The sequence below is a fragment of the Hemicordylus capensis genome, chromosome 17 (genome assembly GCF_027244095.1).
Source record: "Hemicordylus capensis ecotype Gifberg chromosome 17, rHemCap1.1.pri, whole genome shotgun sequence".
In the NCBI taxonomy this organism is placed as follows: Eukaryota; Metazoa; Chordata; class Lepidosauria; order Squamata; family Cordylidae; genus Hemicordylus; species Hemicordylus capensis.
In genome coordinates this window covers 6,490,896-6,509,561 of record NC_069673.1, presented here as the reverse complement: position 1 = coordinate 6,509,561, position 18,666 = coordinate 6,490,896, and the positions used below count along the sequence as shown (strand labels likewise).

General features: G+C 48.7%; 1 protein-coding gene across 10 annotated transcripts in view; it reads left to right on the top strand.

Annotated features, from left to right (window-relative positions):
- ASTN2 (astrotactin 2) overlaps positions 1 to 18,666 on the top strand; it is a 582,654-nt gene that overhangs the window by 255,639 nt on the left and 308,349 nt on the right. For all 10 annotated transcript variants that reach the window (XR_008312700.1, XR_008312701.1, XM_053281796.1 and 7 more), the window contains one exon: positions 1,670 to 1,777. Coding sequence is in view for 8 of the 10 variants with exons in the window: in XM_053281796.1 (XP_053137771.1) it covers positions 1,670 to 1,777 (108 nt within the window). In the remaining 2 variants the exon portion in view is untranslated. The remainder of the gene's footprint in view (positions 1 to 1,669; positions 1,778 to 18,666) is intronic.

The following is an 18,666-nucleotide window of genomic DNA, read 5'->3' as shown; positions in this document are numbered from 1 at the left end:
GGGATAAAGAGTCTTCAGTCTGGGTCAAGATTTCAAGAAGGAAGCAGCTGTTGGAATACAGTTCTCAAACTAGGGAACTATAACTCCCATCATGCTCAGCCCTTAGGAATATAGGAAGCTGCCATATACTGAGTCACACCATTGGTCTGTCTAGCTCAGTATTGTCTACACAGGCTGGCAGCAGCTTCTCCAAGGTTGCAGGCAGGAGTCTCTCTCAGCCCGATCTTGGAGATGCTGCCAGGGAGGGAACTTGGAACCTTCTTCACACAAGCAGGCAGTTGTTCTTCCCAGAGCAGCCCCCTCCCCTAAGGGGAATATCTTCGAGCACTCACACATGTAGTCTCCCATCTAAGTGCAAACCAGGGTGGTCCCTGCTTAGCAAAGGGGGCAATTCATGCTTGCTGCCCCTATGTGAAACACCTGTATCGGGCAGCAGCGATACAGGAAGATGCTGATAGGCATCATCTCATGCTGCGTGGGAGATGGCAACGGTGAACCCCTCCCGTATTTCTACCAAAGGGCTCTGTGGTTGCCAGGAGTCGACACCGACTTGACGGCACACTTTACCTTTACCCCAAGAGCAGTTCAATTTCCAGTGTGGTTTCTCTACCGGCACTCATAAAACTCATCCCAAGGCGGTTTACAAGAATTAAAATGCAATAAAAGGAATAAAAACACAGTGTTCAGATGTTTTGAATGGGCCCTTCCTATCCCAGGTAATAGCGATTGTAAGCAACTGGGCTAGAAAAGTCAGGAATCGCAAGATTTCATTCGTGTTTAGGCATGTTTGCTTTAATAACCCCCCCCCCCCCCCGGCATCTTTCAGTGAAGTATAAAGACAGGGGAGTCCTCGCCCATCTCCAGTTGACCCAGTTACTCTCCCCCCCCTGCATTTGCCTGTGTGTTAATTTTCTCAGTTGTGAGGATAGGTCTTTAGCAGGCAAAGTGTGTGTCTCTTGCAGGCTCGGACTGGCCCACTAGGCAACAGGGCATATTCCCGGTGCGCCCTACCCGCACAGGCGCCCCTGCGCCCCAACTCCCACTATTAATTACCTATTCTGCTCAAAACCTGGCGCCCTCCCCACATACCTTCTGGCGCCCTCTCAGTGCCCCCAGTCCGGCCCTGGTCTCTTGCCCCTGGTTGGGAGCAGAGGTCCCTTGAAGGGGCCAGACCTCAACACCGCCGGAAGCCACTCAAGCTGCTGTTGGTTCCTTACCTCTCCTCTTGAAGTGATTCCGATTTTGATGGGGCAGAGGGATGGCCCTTTCATTTGCGGCTCCTCTTCCAAGAATTGCGGAGAGCATCCTTCGAGCGCGCGCATAATAAAGGCTTTTTAGTACAGTGAAATGCTTTAATGGTGGTCAAAAGGAAATGCTTTCAATGGGCAAGGACCACTCTCTGCCCCTGGAGGCCTCTTTGCTTTTAACCTTTCATACCAAGTGAGAGACGGGGGCCAACTCTCTTTCAAAGGAGCTCCGTGCCTCGTTTTCAGCTTAGCTTCTTTCTGCAGCTCTTGGAATCCCTTGGAGCAGGAATCTGAGGATGACGGAACTGCCAGGGATTGGGGAAAGCCCGCTGTCGGATGGGGACCCGGGGGGGTGGGACGGGGCTGCTTGCCATGTGTCGCTCCTCCAGGATGGTGCTGATTCCCTGATCTGCTTTTCCTAGGTGGGATCGGGTTTGGCCGCGCCAAAGGCCACTCCGGCTCGGAAGCAGACGACGAAACCCAGTTGACCTTCTACACGGAGCAGTATAGGAGTCGGCGGCGTAGCAAAGGTAAGGGCAGGGCCTGAGCTAAACAGGGGCCTGTGAGACGGTCTGAAGGCACACACTGCTGCAGCTTGGCCAGACCTCTGCTTTGCCAGTGCTTTGACAAGAAAGCATTGGGGAACCCCGTCTGTATGCCGCCGGAGTCCCGTCGTGGAGGAGAGACATGCCACAAATAGGTCACTATACCCAGCTGACACAAGCTCCAATCCAGTTGCTCTGGTTGTGCTCCGGTTTGCCTTGGGTTTCTCAGCGTCAAGCCCTCTCTGCACCTGGGCGCTTTCCAGATTAGCTGCTCAGCAGCAGCAAAATGCTTCCGTTCAGGCAAACCGCGTTCAAAACGTAAACAGCAGGGGAAGCAGTCTCGCAGAAACGTACAGTCGGGGAATACGGCAACCTTTTCCTGCCGGATACACGACGTCATAGCACTATATTGCAGCGATTAAATTCAAAACAAGGCGTCAGAAATGTGAACAGCACCCTGCTGTCACCGTACGGACTGCGGTATCCCAACACAGGAAGTGTGGAAGCACACTCCCGAGATCCGCCGTGACCCTGTTTCAGGGTCTGACCTGGAAAGCACCCTGCAAGGGAATCGGGAGGTCACATTTTGAGGTGGTAGAACAGACTGTGCTGTTTCAGGTGGCATGCAAAGGGATGCCACTCGGAAGAGATCCTTTTGTTGGATGTCCTTTTTTGGGGGGAGGGGGGGACTTGCAAGCAGGTGGTTGGGATTTTTGAGGGGGTGCAGGGGCGTTTCTTTACTCTGGGGAAGCATTAAAAAAATGGCGCACACAAATGGCATCTGCTTCCTCTGCTGGTTCAGTTTGCTCTGCCATGTCAAGATTCTGGTCACTTCATTCTTCCTGAACAGATTGGCTAGCCCAGGGATTTCCAACCTGTGGTCCTCCAGTTGTTGCCAGACTCCATCAACTCCCATCACCCCCAGCTGCACTTTATTGTGGCTGGGGGTGATGGGAGTTGTAGTTGAATAATTTCTGGAGTGCCCACAGGTTGGGAACCCCTGAGCTAGACAGGTGGCAACTGCAGAGCAAGAAGAGAAGGGGAGAAAGTGAGGCCTCTAGGAAACGACCCAAATCGTTGTGTGGAGGTTTAATGGTGATAGAGGAGAAAGTCAAGGGCGTAACCAGTGGTATAGTGCATCAGGGACAGGCAGGACACAATCCTGGCGCTTTTTCTCCTCCAAGGTCTCAGCAGGGATGTTGCTATTCCAACATAATGGTTACAAGAACTGCATTTTGGACTGCAGTTGACTTTATTAATGTTCTCCCTGTCTTCTTCTGCAAGGAGCATCCTCCACCTTTTTGTGGTTGACAATCCAGACTGCTCTTCTGGGTGAATAGCCATACGAGAGTCAAGCCCTTTAGGGCTAGGACGGTCCTTGACTTCTTGTAACAGAACTCCCAACAAGGAACATTATTACATCTCTCTAAGTGGGGTGTATGGCTGTTGGGCTGTCATGGAGAGTACTGGCACTTCTGAATGTGTGACGACACCATTGGCCGTAATGATAACTAAGCAAAGTCAGACAAATACCTCTGGGCCCCTGACTGTGTGTGTGTGTGTGTGTGTGTGTGTGTGTGTGTGTGTGTGTGTGTGTGTTCCTTCTAACAGGGATTCTGAGATGTTGTTGACTACAGCAACTAGAATTCCCAGCTGCAATGGCTTCTGCTTGGGGGTTCTGAGAGCTGTAGTCCACAACATCTGGGAATTCCTGTTAGAGGGAACACTGAGGGGTGTGTGTGTGTCTGTGTGTGTGTGCGCGCGCATGCGCTCTGCCCACTAACTGAATAACCACCTGCTCTTCACTCTTGTGCATGTGGAGTGTGTGATGTTAGAGAAAAGGTGTGTGGAGAAAGGTGTGTGAAAAGGCTGTAGGCGGTGCACAAAAGTTGCTCTTTTTTAAAGGAGAGGGGAGATCTGGAGGGAGGTAAGGAAAGGCGGTACCTTGGTTTTGGTTTGCGGTGTGGCTGGAGGTGATGATCGAAGGAAGTCTGTGCTCTGCCTTGGCTTTCCTTCCTTAAACCTAGCTAAGCCCCGACAGCAGAGAGTTGCCTGAGCCTCTCCAAGAAAAGGCACTGATACTTATTTCAGTGATTAGCCATTCACACATACGCCTGGGATATGTTTGTTTTGGCATGAAGCTGCTGTCACACCTCGGATCTGCTTCTAGGTGATTGTGCACTGGGACAAACACAAGTGTCAACTTGATTTGTGTGAGAGATGCCCGTGCTTCGATTGCACAATCTTTCATTTTGAGGGGAAGTGAAAATAGGCTGAAAGGGAAAGTCAATGTTGCATAAATTTTTAATGGGTGAAGGTTAAGTGTACTTCTGGATCGTCAGGACTTCTCTAAAAATGCACGTGCAGTTGAGGCAGAGGTATATGGTTGAAATACTGGCAAGAAATTCTGTCTTCCCCTAATTGGGAGGAGTTCAGCAAGGTATACCATTAAACTTCAAGTGTGCTAGGAGACAGGTTGTAAAGCTCATTATGGCTTCGTTCGGGTAATTTATCTTAATCATCATCATTATCCTATAGGTCTCGTGTCCTCTGAGAGTACATTGCAGATGTTAGCATAGGAGCTGAGTGTGTGGTTTTCTCAGAAAGGCCCATATCTAAGCTGAGAGTCGAATCTAGGTGTGCCTCTCCCAAGTTCAAGTTCTGTCAAATCAACCACATTTTGGATAATGGATCATTCAGATTCATCTCTGTGTGTGTGTGCTTTGCACATACAGTTCCAGGAGGAGAGCTGTTCTTGTGGCAGTGAGCAGGAATTGTCCCCTTTGCTAAGCAAGACTTTCCCTGATTGTCTTAAGGATGGGTGACTCTGTGTAAGCACTGTAAGATATTCCCCTTACAGGATAGGGCCCTAGCTCAGCGAAAGACCATTGGCTTGCATGCAGAAGGTCCCTGATTCAATCTTTGGCCTCTCCAGCTTGAAAGGATTAAGTCGCAGGAGGCTGAGATCATCGCCACTGGAGATGTAAAGGTAAAGTGTGCCATCGAGCCGGTGTTGACTCCTGATGCCCACAGAGCCCTGTGATTGTCTTTGGTAGAATACAGGAGGGGTTTCCCATTGCCATCTCCCACGCAGTGTGAGATGATGCCTTTCAGCATCTTCCTAGATCACTGCTGCCCCATATAGGTGTTTCCCATAGTCTGAGAAACATACCAGTGGGGATTCGAACCGGCAACCTCTGGCTTGCTAGTTAAGTCATTTCCTGCTGCACCATTAGGTGGCTGCCCATCACCTTAAGTGGCGCAGTGGGAAAATGACTTGGCTAGCAAGCCAGAGGTTGCTGGTTCAAATCCCTACTGGTATGTTTCTCAGACTATGGGAAACACCTCTATCGGGCAGCAATGATAGAGGAAGATGGTGGAAGGCATCTTTTCATACTGAGCAGGAGGAGGCAATGGTCAACCCCTCCTACCAAAGAAAACCACAGGGCTCTGTGGTCGCCAGGAGTCAAAATCGACTTGACGGTACACTTCACCTTTTACCATCAGCGTAGACCAGGGATTCTCAACACTGGGTCCCCAGATGTTATTCGACTCCAACTCCCATAATCCCCAGCAGCAGTGGGTTTTGGTTGGGGATTATGGGAGTTGAAGTCCAATCACATCTGGGGACCCAGCACTGAGAATCCCTGGTGCAGACAAGCCTAAACCAGTGGTGTGACTCAGTATAAGGCAGCATCATATATTCCGGCGTGTTTAGCGGCAGGGCCCAGCTGCTTTCCCTCCTCCCCGGCTCTTCGCATTCAGGGCATCCGGCTTTCCTGCACCTCCCAGTGGTCCTTTTCCGGCCTTTTCTCAACAGCCTCTGAGCAGAGTGGCCCTTGGCCTTGCCCATTCATGTCTTTCCAGACGGAATTTAGCATTATGAACGTCATGAATCTCCATCCCTGTGTGGCAAGAAAAGCACCAGCTTAGCAAAGAGACAACAGCTTAAAAAAACCCCAACATCAAACCATAATTGGAACTCCAGCGGAGATGCATAATTGGACAAGCTCATCATTCCTATTAGGGACGGATGTGTCGCTGGAGACGGCTGATTGTTAGCAGCGCTGCTCCGCTCTGGATACGGGCCGTGTGTTGTGGCCGTTTGCAGCCGGATGGCCGTTAGGGGCAGCGCAAGAGAGTTTTTTTGTAGCCTTTCTGCCCGGTCAGCTGCAGCAGGACAAATACAGGAGGTGCTGCTGTGCTGTCTGGAGTGGGTGTGCTGGTGGGTTTTTAATTATGCTCAGCCTCCTCCATGCTGTGCCACCTGGGAAGACAGGCTTTCCGTATCTCTCTCTCCAATCTTGTTTCAATCAGGCCTTCTGGTGTGAGCAATAAGAACGGAAGCCTTCCCGAGATTAACAAATGCAATCTGGAGCTCTGATACCACACAGGACCTCAACGGGCAATTATGCATTCACTAAAACTCAAGTTAGCCTCCATCAGATCAATCCACTTATTTCTGCAATCCAGTGAAGTTCTCAGCTCCACTGTGTTTCCAGGATATCTTTCCCCGTAGCGGATTCTTACTGCTGCATTTGTCACCCCATAACAATTGTTCTCTGGATGGCGTAGAAAGTGAAACAGTTGAATAAAGTATACAATTAAAAACACATTAAAACCAAACAAATGATTACAATAAAACATACAAATATTTTAGAAACATTTTAAAAAAAACAAAACAGAAAGCAACCACCCTATTTAAAAGGCCTGAGTGCACAGAAAGGTCTTCAGTTGAAAGAACATAAGAACAGCCATGCTGGATCAGGCCCAAGGGTTATTTGATTGAGCATCCTGTTTCACACTGGTCTGTCAGATGCCTCTGAGAAGCCCACAGGCAAGAGGGGAGGGCACACCTTCTCTCCTGCTGTTGCTCCTCTGCAACTGGTATTGAGCGGCATCTTGCCTCTGAGGCTGGAGGTGGCCTATATCCAGCAGACTAGTCGCCATTGATAGACCTCTCCTCTTCCGTGACTTTGTCTAAGCCCCTTCTAAAGCCATCCAAGCGAGTGGTTGTTGTCACATCCTGCGGCACAACAAAGTGACGACACCAGGCAAGCCTCACTAGGAAGGCTATTGCATAAACAGGGTGCCACCACCAAAAAGACCCTCTCCCTAGTAACCGCCTGCCTCACTTCATTTGGCAGAGGACTCAAAGCAGAGCCTCCGAATAAAATCTCAAGATCCGAGTTGGGACATAGCGAGCAAAGGTGCTTTCTCCGGCAGCCTGTTCCCAAGCTCTTTAGGATTTTCAGGGTTAAATCCAGTGCTTTGAATTGGATCTGGAAATGGACAAGGGAGCCTGTGTGATTGACGAAGCTGCACTTTAAAGTCAAACAAATCACCCCCATCTGACCAGGAGTCCACAAATTTAGGCTTCACTCACTCGCCAGCCATTCATGGACGTCCCTACAGCATTGTCTGCTGCCGCCGGTCTGTGAATCTGCTCAAATTGTGTGAGTACTCAGGAAAGGTTAAAGGAGATGAATTAACTTTATGCAGTTTTTCCCTTGGCCATTTCCCAGAGAACTCTTCCATTCCTTCTTAGGGAAGCAGCAGCAGTGAGGTCTTGAGCTGGGACAAGGCCCATGTTTCTCTAATTCAGGTGTAGTCGAGGGTGTGAGCCCAGGTGTGGCTGGAACCACTGATATTTCACCAGAGCTGGGACTGTTGAAATGTCTTTAAAATCTCTCTCTTTATATGCACTGAATAATCCCAAAAGGAGCACAGAATGTGGTCCTCTGGAGATCTATTTTCACATCAAATATTTATAACCCAAGTACTTATTTGCTTATGATCTGGCTTGGCTCCAAGGTAAGTTTGCCACGGCGCTTTAGAAAAATATGAAAGTGGAAATCAACTGATTGGACACCATTGGAGGTTTGAGACTCCCCTAAACGTTGTACTCTTGTGACCAGAAACTTGATCTAAACTCCTGTTGCTTGGCTAGTATCCCAGCCTTGACTCAAGTCATGGCAACTGAGTGTTTAGATGTAGTAGCATGCCTCTACTAAAGGAGAGGAGAGCTGGTCTTGCAGTAGCAAGCATGACTTGGTCTCTTAGCTAAGCAGGGTCCGCCCCGGTTGCTTTTGAAAGGGAGACCACATGTGAGCACTGTAAGATATTCCCCCTCAGGAGATGGAGCTGCTCTGGGAAAGTATCTAGGTTCCAAGTTCCCTCCCTGGCAGCATCTCCAAGATAGGGCTGAGAGAGACTCCTGCCTGCAACCTTGGAGAAGCCGCTGCCAGTCTGTGAAGACAATACTGAGCTAGATGGACCAAGGGTCTGACTCAGTATATGGCAGTTGCCTATGTTCCTCCATCTATATCTGGCGATGGTTGGCCATGTGCAAGGTCTTATCCTGTGGATGTAGCCGCAGCTCAGTGGCGGAGCATCTGCTTTGGCTGCAGAAGGTCCCAGGTTCAATTCCTGGCAACATCTCCTGGGCGGGCTGGGAGACACTCCTGCCTGCAGCCTTGGAGTTCTGCTGCCAGTCAGTGTTCCCCTGCGAATTGAGCAAAGAGGCACCTTTTAAAGTGGTGATTCTCAGAGATTTAGCCTGGGGTGAGCAACTGGCCCTCTCCAGCCCCAACACAGCATCCCTCCCGTGTCTGTTGCTTGTGTCTGCCTTATGTTTCTTTTTAGATGGTGAGCCCTTTAGGGACAGGGAGTCGTCTTACTTCTGTAATTTTTTTGATGTAAACCGTTTTGAGAATGTTGTTGAAGAGCGGCATATAAATATCAGTAGTAGTAGTAGTAATAGTAGTAGTGTAGACCAGGGATTCTCAGCTTCGGGTCCCCAGATGTTATTGGACTTCAACTCCCATAATCCCCAGCCAAAGGCCACTGGGGCTGGGGATCATGGGAGTTGAAGTCCAATAACATCTGGGGACCCAACGTTGAGAATCCCTGATCTATCTGACTATCTATCTATCTGGTATAGACAGTCTTGAGCTGAGGGAGCAACGGTCTGACTCGGGTGAAGGCAGATTCCCAGGTTGCGAAGCCCTGGCCACTCACACTGTGCTTCTCTCCCCAAACGGGTGATTCCGAACGCTGACCACTCTTGTGTTGGTTTTTCCTTTCGCCCGGCTGTGTTTGTCTCTTTCCGGTCTGGCCGTTATCTGGCCGTTGCCTTTTGTCAGGATAACGCAGGCAGCCAAGGCCAGGCTTTGTCCCGTGCGAGCTGTATTATTGCCTCGTAAACCAGCACTGCCATCCCATTATTGTCTAATTAAGACCGTGGGGATTGAGGCGCCTCTTGTCCAGTGATAAGTTCCGTGCTCTGCCTTGCGGAGATAAGGAGGTTCTGGTGTTGTGCAGATTTCTCCCGCTGCATTTTTTTTTAAAGGTCTGTATGCTGGTAGGGATGGGGGAGATGTCAGGGTGCTCCCCCCCTCCTCCAGTCTACAGGAAGTCTGAATCTTTCCTTGATTTGCTGCAATTTTCTATGGCAAATTAGGGGGGTCCAATTATCTACCGTAGCTTTGCATCCGCAGCCGCATGCGTCTCTCTGGCTCGTGGAGCCTTCCCAGGGCTGTTAGAAGAATCCGAATCAGGGCTTTGATCTGCCTCTGTATTTGGTGTTTAAAACAAGGCCTTTTAGAAGGGAAAATTAGGTATTCGGAATCTGTTACATATGCGGAAGCTTGCCTTTGATCCCCGCCTGCCTCCCGAGGCAACAGACACATATTATTTCAGAGGAAAGCAAATGAATTGTGGAACCGAGGGGCTTGGGCCGCTTGCTTTCCCCTGCCTGCGCCTATCACGGCAATGCACAGAAATGTTCTGGCTAAACAAACAAGGCACATTGTAGCATAGCATGTCACTGGCTATCAAAAGCAGGACCTATTCGGTGGAAATGTGCTGGTTCTCATGCCTCTCTTCCCCATTTCAAGTTTTTGGACTTGTCTTGAGTCCACCATCCAACTTAACGTACTCCCTTGAGATCTATCAACTTGCTAAGTTGTCCCATCACATACATAGGAAGCTGCCATATAATGAGTCAGACCATAGGTCGATCTAGCTTAGTATTGTTCACCCAGACTGGCAGCGGCTTCTCCGAGGTTGCAGGCAGGAGTCTTTCTCAGCCCTATCTCAGAGATGCTGCCAGGGAGGGAACTTGGAACCTTCTGCTCTTCCCAGAGCGGCTCCATCCCCTGAGGGGAAGATCTCTCAGTGATCACATATCAAGTCTCTCATTCAAATGCAACCAGGAGTGGACCCTGCTTAGCTAAGGGGACAAGTCATGCTTGCTACCACAAGACCAGCTCTCTTCTGGTCTTGAGTAAATACATTACTTAGTAATGTAAATACATTAACAGTCGCCCAGATGTGTGCTCTTTCATTGCTTAACCTAGTTGCAGGATGGGTGGGGAGAAATAGTTGACCATCTGGTGCACTCTTGTGGAGCGGATGTCCTGTGTTGAGCTATAAGGTTCTGAGGGCCTTCCCTGGTATCTCCAAGATAGGGCTGGGAGAGACTCCTGCCTGCAATCTTGGAGAAGCCGCTGCCAGTCTGTGAAGACAATACTAAGCTAGATAGACCAAGGGTCCGACTCAGTATGTGGCATCTTCCTATGTTCTGTCTCTATCTCTACCTGGGCATGTTGGGTGGACAGTTGCCTGCCCCTGCTGCCTCCTTAGTTTTTTCAAGGAGAGAACATGGGAAGATACCTTCTACTGAGTCAAACCATTGTTCCACCTGGCTCAGTATTGTCTACACTGATTGGCAGCAGCTTTCCCAAGGTTTCAGGCAGGAGTCCTTCCCAGTCCTACATGAAGATGCTGCCTGAGATTGAAGCTGGGACTTTCTGCTTACAAAGCAGATGCTCTACCACTGAACTGTGGCTCCATAGCTCTCCCAGTTTTAGCCAACTGCAGATAATCATCCTGGGGTATTTCTTAAGAGCTGGTTGGTTTTGGAACATGATTTAGGTTTTTAGCCTGTCCTTTTCTGTATGAGAGGCACAGAACAGTGGAGAGGACTTAGTGATCATGTGGTATAATATTGATCTATTTTTGGCTTGTTGCCCATTGCATCTCAAAACATGTATATATCGAGAGGCTAAATTCTAGCCTTCAGAAGTGTGTGTGATTTTTGAGATTTATTTGTGCATGTGTTTATATAAAGATAGCAAGGGGGCGATTCTAAGGGTAACGGAATCAGACATGTTATTACTTTTTTAATGACTAGCCATAAGCAAAATTTCAAGTTAATACTATATAAGCTACAATAAGGCCATGTTTTTACAAAATGGTTAACTGTTATCAATAGTGTCTGAAACGTGCAGAATATGTCAGTAATAGGATCAGAATTATTGGGCCCTATTTACCATTACTTGATGTATTTTGCACATTTCAAATAAATGTTTGTAAAAATACAGCTTTATAACAGGAGTTCTCTTGGCAGTGAGTATATATAGCATTACCGTGAACATTTGCTTATGGCTACAGTTGAAAAAGTGGTGACAGGTCTGATTCCGTTACCCTTGGAGTTGCCCAAGGGCATGTAAAGAGGCACAAATAGGAGCTCCACAAGAGGATCAAGGGCAGAGCTCAAGGAAGAGGGCGGGGCCTTGGAAGGGGAAGGGAGACCTTCAGATATATGACTTAGTAGGCTTGAAGAAGAGATGTCCCTAGCTGAGTCGATGTGGGGTGGTGGTTGCTTGACCCTTGGGAGGCGGGACCTGCTCATACCCTAACCATTAAGTTCCAGCTGTATAGGAGGCCCACGCCATGGGTGGTACAGCAGTGTCAGTGCATGGAGGCTGGTTAATCCGCGGATATCTCTGTGTGGTATCCTTGCCTCTGGCAGCATGAAAGGCAGCCTTGAATGGATAAGTCCCTGGCTGGCTGATGAGATTTCTCCTCTCCCTCCACCCCCTTCCGATGACTTGATAAGTGATAACATGTAAATCCGACTTGAGACGTCTGCTCTAATATCTCCTTGAGCTTCCCCTGCCTGCTTATTATTGTCAAGGCTGCCACAGAGTCCCGTGGATCTTCCAGGAAGGTTAAATATGAGGGACAGCTTTCTTGTTGCAATTGAGCAAGTGGACCTGCTGCCCGACGAGGGGGTGGCATCTTCCCTCTTCCAGGGATCCAGGAGTCACAAGAAGGTAATGCTTCGGCTAAAAGATCACAAACAGTGGAGCAAGCCTTGGAGTTCATCAGAACGCCGAGTTCAAAAGAAGGGGCGGAGTTGCCATGGGGTTGCCACGCAGACGCGTGAGGACCCCTAATAGAATCTGCCGATGGTAGCATTGAAGCCACCTAATGGCGCAGTGGGGAAATGACTTGACTAGCAAGCCAGAGGTTGCCCGTTTGAATCCCCGCTGGTATGTTTCCCAGACTATGGGCAACACCTCTATCAGGCAGCAGCGCTATAGGAAGATGCTGAAAGGCATCATCTCATACTGTGTGGGAGGGGGCAATGGGCAACCCCCCCATATTCAACCAAAGACAACCACAGGGCTCTGTGGGCTCCAGGAGTCGACACTGACTCGATGGCACACTTTATGGCAGCATTGCAACTCTTACATGTTTACAGAACCGTGACAGGGGGTTCTTTTCCTTCTGCTCAGAGATCTTTAGACACAAAGCAAAGTTTATTGCTGGTAACGAAAAGACCAAAGTGTTTACAAGCCGACCCAGATGAATAGCCAGTGGACATAGTTGTTGGAATATTTTTTGTAGATTGATGGATTTGCAGTCTTATATTGCCTTGCCGCCTTGCCAAAGGCACCTGGGATGGTTTACAATATGAAAAATAAACCAATGCGTTCCATTATATTGACAAAGTAGTGTTGTCTCAGGCTATCGGTGGTCTTTTTAGAAGCTGAGGACAATAGCTCCTTGGCCCGGGGGCTGTTTTTCTGGCCTGAATCTGAGTGTGCTGAAAGACAAAACTTTGTTTGAAAGGAAAATGGTTAGGTATTGTCTGTTCAGGGGCTCCTGAGAGGATGGGGCCATAACTCAGTGGCAGAGCATCTGCTTGCACACAGAAGGTCCCAGTTTCAGTCCCTGGCAGCATCTCCAGAGTCCAGGGAGGGCTGACAGAGACTCCTGCCTGAGACCTTGGAGACGCCACTGCCAGTCAGTGTAGACAGTCCTGAGCTAGACGGACCAAAGGTCTGACTCTGTCTGAGGCAGCTTCCGAAGTTCCTATGAGAGCGAGTGGGTGGGGGAGTGGAGCTCCAGAAAGCCGTTTGATCCACTCTTCCCTCTAACGGGGATTCCCATATGTGGTTGACTACAACGCCCACAATTCCCAGCTGAAGGGCATTGCAGCTGGGGATGCTGGGGGTTGTAGCGAACAGCCTCTGGAAAACCCTGTCAAGGGAGCCATGGTTGGATCCCCACAAAGCCCTCGATGCCCCAGGACTCCTCTGAGGGAGTGGCCCATTGCTATCTGGCTGCTCCAGACATCCCCCTTCGGGGCTGGGAAGAGCATCTGAGTCCCTTCTTGGCATCACCAAGAGAGGGCTGAGAGAGACTCCTGCCGGCAGCATTGGGGAAGCCGCTGCCGGTCTGGGTAGACAATCCTGAGCTCGATGGACCAATGGTCTGACTCAGTATATGGCAGCTCCCTATGCCCCCATGGCAGTCCTGGGAGAGCTGCCATCAGGGCAGAGAGCCAGGCCAGGCTATGCTCCCCCTCTTCCTCTGCTTTGGTCTCCCCCGGGCCAGTGTCTGGGTGAAGCCCCACATTTGCTGAGCCCAGCGAGCTGCCGGGGCAGCGCTCTCCTCCTTGATCCCACCCGGACATGGTAGTCTCCGAGCCTCCTTGGCCAGAGCTGGCACCGTTGCCCTTGGCCTCCCCTGCCTGCCTGAGCAATGAGGTGGCCCCACCCTGCCCCGGCTGCCTCTTTCACTTCCCCTGGACTGCCAGAGGGATAAAAGCCCGTACATCTGTTCCTGGTGGCCCGCCCGACTTATTTATTTATTTATTTATTTATCTATTTCCTATCTGATGCAGACTTGCCGAGTAATTGAGTGTTTGAGAGGGAGAGAGAGAGAAGGGGGGGGGATTATCTCTCCAGCTTGCTCCTTATCTTGACAGCGAAGCAACACTTTTTAATTTAATTTTGTTCGGAGCATGCGGGTAGCAAATTTCACTAATCGTTCCACTCTCGCCCACCACTGCATGGTAACGAGCCTCTTCCTTGGAAGGAAGGCAATAAACATGCCTGGCAGGTTGAGTTGGGTGGGGGGTGAGCAAGGGGGCCACTGTTGCTTTCTCTAACGAGCCGGCTAAATGAGCTGGCTGTAAGGAGTTGCTAGCAGATGGGCTAGCAGGGAGCCAGTGTGGTGTAGAGTGCTGGACTTGGACCGGGAAGACCCGGGTTCAAATCCCCATTCAGCCATGATACTAGCTGGGTGACTCTGGGCCAGTCCCTTCTCTCTCAGCCTAACCTACTTCACAGGGTTGTTGTGAAAGAGAAACTCAAGTATGTAATACACCGCTCTGGGCTCCTTGGAGGAAGAGCGGGATATAAAATGTAAAACAAACAAACAAAACAGAGGCTGGGGAAGGGTTGAATGTACTAGCAGGTGGGTTCTCATCAGTGCCCCCGTAAGAGGGATTCTCAGATATTGTCGACTACAACTCCCATCATCCCCAGCCAAAGGCTGTTGCAGCTGGAGATGCTGGGACTTGTAGTCAACATGACCTGGGAATCCTCCTTACAGGGAGCACTGGCTATCATATTGTTAGTTTTTGAGCTTGCTCTGTCTAAAAATCTGTTCATCTGATTTTAATTAGGTCCAGTTTTTAATCACATTGTATTGTGTATCCCTTTATCTGTTGGTGTACTGTCTTTGTGAGCCGCCCTGAGCAGTATGAATATGATGCATATTTATATGAATATGATGCGTCTTTGTATACCGCTTTTCAACAAAAGTTCCCCAAGCGGTTGACATAGATACGAATCAATTAACAGGCTCCCAAGACAGCCACCAGCCACAGCCACTGGAGGGATGCTGTGCTGGGGATGGATGGGGCCAGTTGCTCTTGCCCTGCTCAATAAAGAGAATCACCACTTTTAAAAGGTGTGCCTCTTAGCTCAATTAGTAGGGGACTAGCATCATCATCCTGGAAGGGCAAGATATAAATATTTTAAATAAATACATAAAACACAGAGCTGACTGGCCAATAAAGACTCTAGCACACATCGAAACGTGTAGAAAAGTGGGCTGAGCCACTGAGGACGACAGAGGTTCATAACAACTTCAGAAGACCATGGGTTCATCTTCTCTTAAGGTGGACGGAACACTGAAACGTGAGTGGGTCAAGGGCCACAAGTGTGACCTGTTTCCCCAGCACGCTGAGGGTGATAGTGATGCTGTGTCAGGTCTGGTAGCTGCTTTGGCATGTCCATGGACACTCCCAGTTGAATGAGGGATGGATATCCAGATACCAACACAGTTCAGATACCAGTCCCCTCAATGGCACTGGTCCTTCCGCTCCTATCCGGACTAATCCTGTAGTGCTGACCACTTGGGCTAGCTAATGTGTCCATCACAATGTGACCATCATGTGGGGTTCTTAGTCCATACGCAAACTCACAAGCTAATCGTGTCTTTACAAGGGCTACAGAATTTGCTTGATTGATCAGCAGGGCTGAGGAAATCCACTCGTCTACTAGTCTGTGACAAGAGGGAAAAGTCCTGATGAGTCATGTACCCACATAGCTTGAAGAACCATCTGATGAGTAAAATATTTTGTCTGGCTGACAAACTGAGCCAACATTTCTTCACCCCTTTTGACCAGGCAGCAGCTATTCCAATGTTTTGTCATGATTTTTATACAAGAGCTCAGGAAATCTACAAGGGAATAGCCATCTCAAAAGGCATCCTTCCTCTCTGACCCAGGTTGATCCTTGCTGCACTTGCAAAATCAGAGAGACATCCTCTTTTTCAAAAACGGCTTTCATATGCACATTTATGCAGATCCAATCCACTAAAACTGACAGTGAATCAACAACGGCTTCAATGATCAGCACACCTATTAGGGAGTAATCCCTTTTGAGCACTGTGAGACTTGTATCTGAATAAACACGTTTAGGATTGCGTGATAAGAGCGGCATCTTTCATACTTACATATCATGTGATTTACACATCCAGTTGGGGTGAGGGGAGTTCCCCGTCTCAAAGGGGTTTGCAAAGGAAAAAGGTAAGCCAGGGAGGCTTGTGCAAACAGCACCTGGAGAAAACACTGTGCTGGGATGAATAGGAAAGAATTGTTCTCCACCTTCTAAATATAAGAGAACCTCCACTTAAACCTCGTTGCCCCATTTGCAGAAGAATTCAGTATCCACTGAATTAAGTGAAATTTCTTCCTCCCACCCCCGCCCCCTCTGCGCCCCAAAAGGAGTGCATAGGATTGTAGCTGTGGGGTCTGATCTTGGAATGGCCCATGGCTTGAAAGGATGTGTGTGCACTTGTAAATACAAACGGCACACAAGAGACACTGTTTTATCAGGGCAGATCTCTCTCCTCTTTGCATTGACGCTTTTGTCTTTGTTATGACCCGGGATTCAATTCCTGTCACAAGACAACAGCAGTGAATCAACCAGCCTGCCGTGGAGGGATTTCTCCGGTTTGTGGTGCGCACAGCTCTGTCTTGGAGCATCTAAACAGTTTTCATAACGTAACGACGCCGACTTGCCTGATTCCGGAGGAAGGAGATGGAAGCCAAGCTTGGCTTCGTTGCGTTTCATTGTCCGTGCAGGAAAACAAGAGAGCACAAAGGAAGGATAACTAATTGGACTTATGAAAATTATTTCCACTTGAAACCCTGGAGGTGGCTTGAGGAGGGCAGTCAAATAAATGTCATGATATCTGACAACGACAAGGTGTCATTTAAGGCGTGGCTTCACTTAGATTTGGTGCTGTGTCAGCAGCAAATTCATCACCCTTGGTAGAAAACTCAGGATGTGTCTGAATGGAGAACATTCCACAGCTCCTGCTTTTGAGCCTTGCACTGAAGAGGACGGGGTCTGTGAAAAGCAAGAACCAAGCACTGCAGAAGAATTGTACTCCTTGCTGCTCCTGAGGGCAAGCAGGCAGCATCTGCTATGTTAGCCCAGTATCTGCCTCTTGGGTAGGACAGGTGGGGACCCCTGATATGGATATAATATGCCATCCAGTTTATAGGATATTATAAACTACTAGGGGCATTTTAGTAGGTGGGGAAAATGAGTGAGATGTGCAGCAAACTTGACAGATTACAGTGATCGTAGGTGCTTTTTTTTTTTTAACCCAAGAGACAGGAAGCATCACCCTCACTCTGATTTGGCTTTGTGATTGTGCTGTGTGATGAAATGGCTTGAAGCCAAATCAGAGCGAGGGCAGTGTTTCTTGTCCTTGCTCCTGTAGCTTTGTGGATTTAAAACCCCCCACAAAAAACAGCAACTGTGCTCGCCAGCAGCCAAGTCGCCTGGGAGTGTGCTCACCAAAAGGGTGGTTTCATGAAACTGTGCCATGTCCGGATTCCCAACTTTTGAGCAAAAATATTCTATAAAGAACTTTGGGGTTGGCTCTAATAGGAGGTGCATCCAATTTCAGACAAATATTATTGATGCCTTTCATGTCAGCAGTGACCCTGTTTGGCTGTTTGGGGGTAATGGGGTAACTTCAACAAGAGCTTTTAATCTTTTGCCATTCTTTCAATTAATCTGATCCTTAATGCCTATTTGTGTAGAAAGTGTATAAGAGCTGGGGCTGGCAAAAGATGGAGTTAGAATGTAGAATGGTTAGTTTTGATAACTGCTATCTCATGGCTGTCCTTTGACTAACTCCAGGTTAGGTGTTCCATCTTTAAATGGATGAATTTTAATAGGGACATGTGGGCCTTGATTTCTAAGCTGCTGACATCCCTCCTCATCTCTGAATGCTTTTAGTTCTTCATTAGAAATTTTGCCGAGAAATAATCGTCCCATCTATCCCTAGGATCAGTTGTATTCTATTTGACTGCTGTGCTCATGGAGACATGGATTATGGCCATTAATGCTTCCAACCGGGATTTACTTCATGGCTTAATCTCTCTCTCTCTCTCTCTCCTTAATGCCCATCTCTTGTTTTCCTTGCCTTTGCATTTCAGCCTGAAGAACCATCTCGCCCCACCGCCCTTCTGAAACCTCACAATATGGCAAAGTAGGTTCTCCGACTGTGGAAACGGAAATTGCAATCAGTGAATTGGTCTCGAATGTGCCATAGGACTGCTTGTCGGTTTTGTCTGCACAGGTCTCTCAGAACAGGAGGGGACCCTTTGCAGGCAAAATTGCCAGTGCACTGAACACATATGAGAGAGATCCACATTTGGAACATTAGAGTTTCAGCAGAAAGCATATTTACTTTAATGTATTAGGCATTAGAACTCCTAAAGTCTATAACCAGCTGAGGCTCTGGGTATTAGAGACAGATTAGCGCAGGCTTCGCGGGATCTTCGGGCTGAATAGAACATGACGGGCGGTGCATTTGTAGGAGCTGGTGGTGCCTGCTGCTTAAGTCAAAGATTTAGCTGCCTCCATTGACTCGTGCTGTGAATTATCGTCTGTGGTGGCTGATTGCTTTGAGGAGGGAAGAGGCATGTGTGAATGTGCATTCATCAGAGCAATTATCCTCTTAGTTCTACAGGTAGCAGTCTTTATCCACCTTCTCAACATAAACCCCTATTAGAATCACCTGTTCAAAAGGGGTGTCGACTAGGAAGTAGAACATCACAAGAGCTGTGTGGGCTCAGAACAAAGATCCACCTAGTCTAGCTTCCTTTCTCACAGTGGCCATCAGACAGTTGAGGGTGGCCCAGATCCTATAGATTGACGGTGATGCCTCTCTTCTGCCATTTCTTGTCCAACTACTGTTGATCT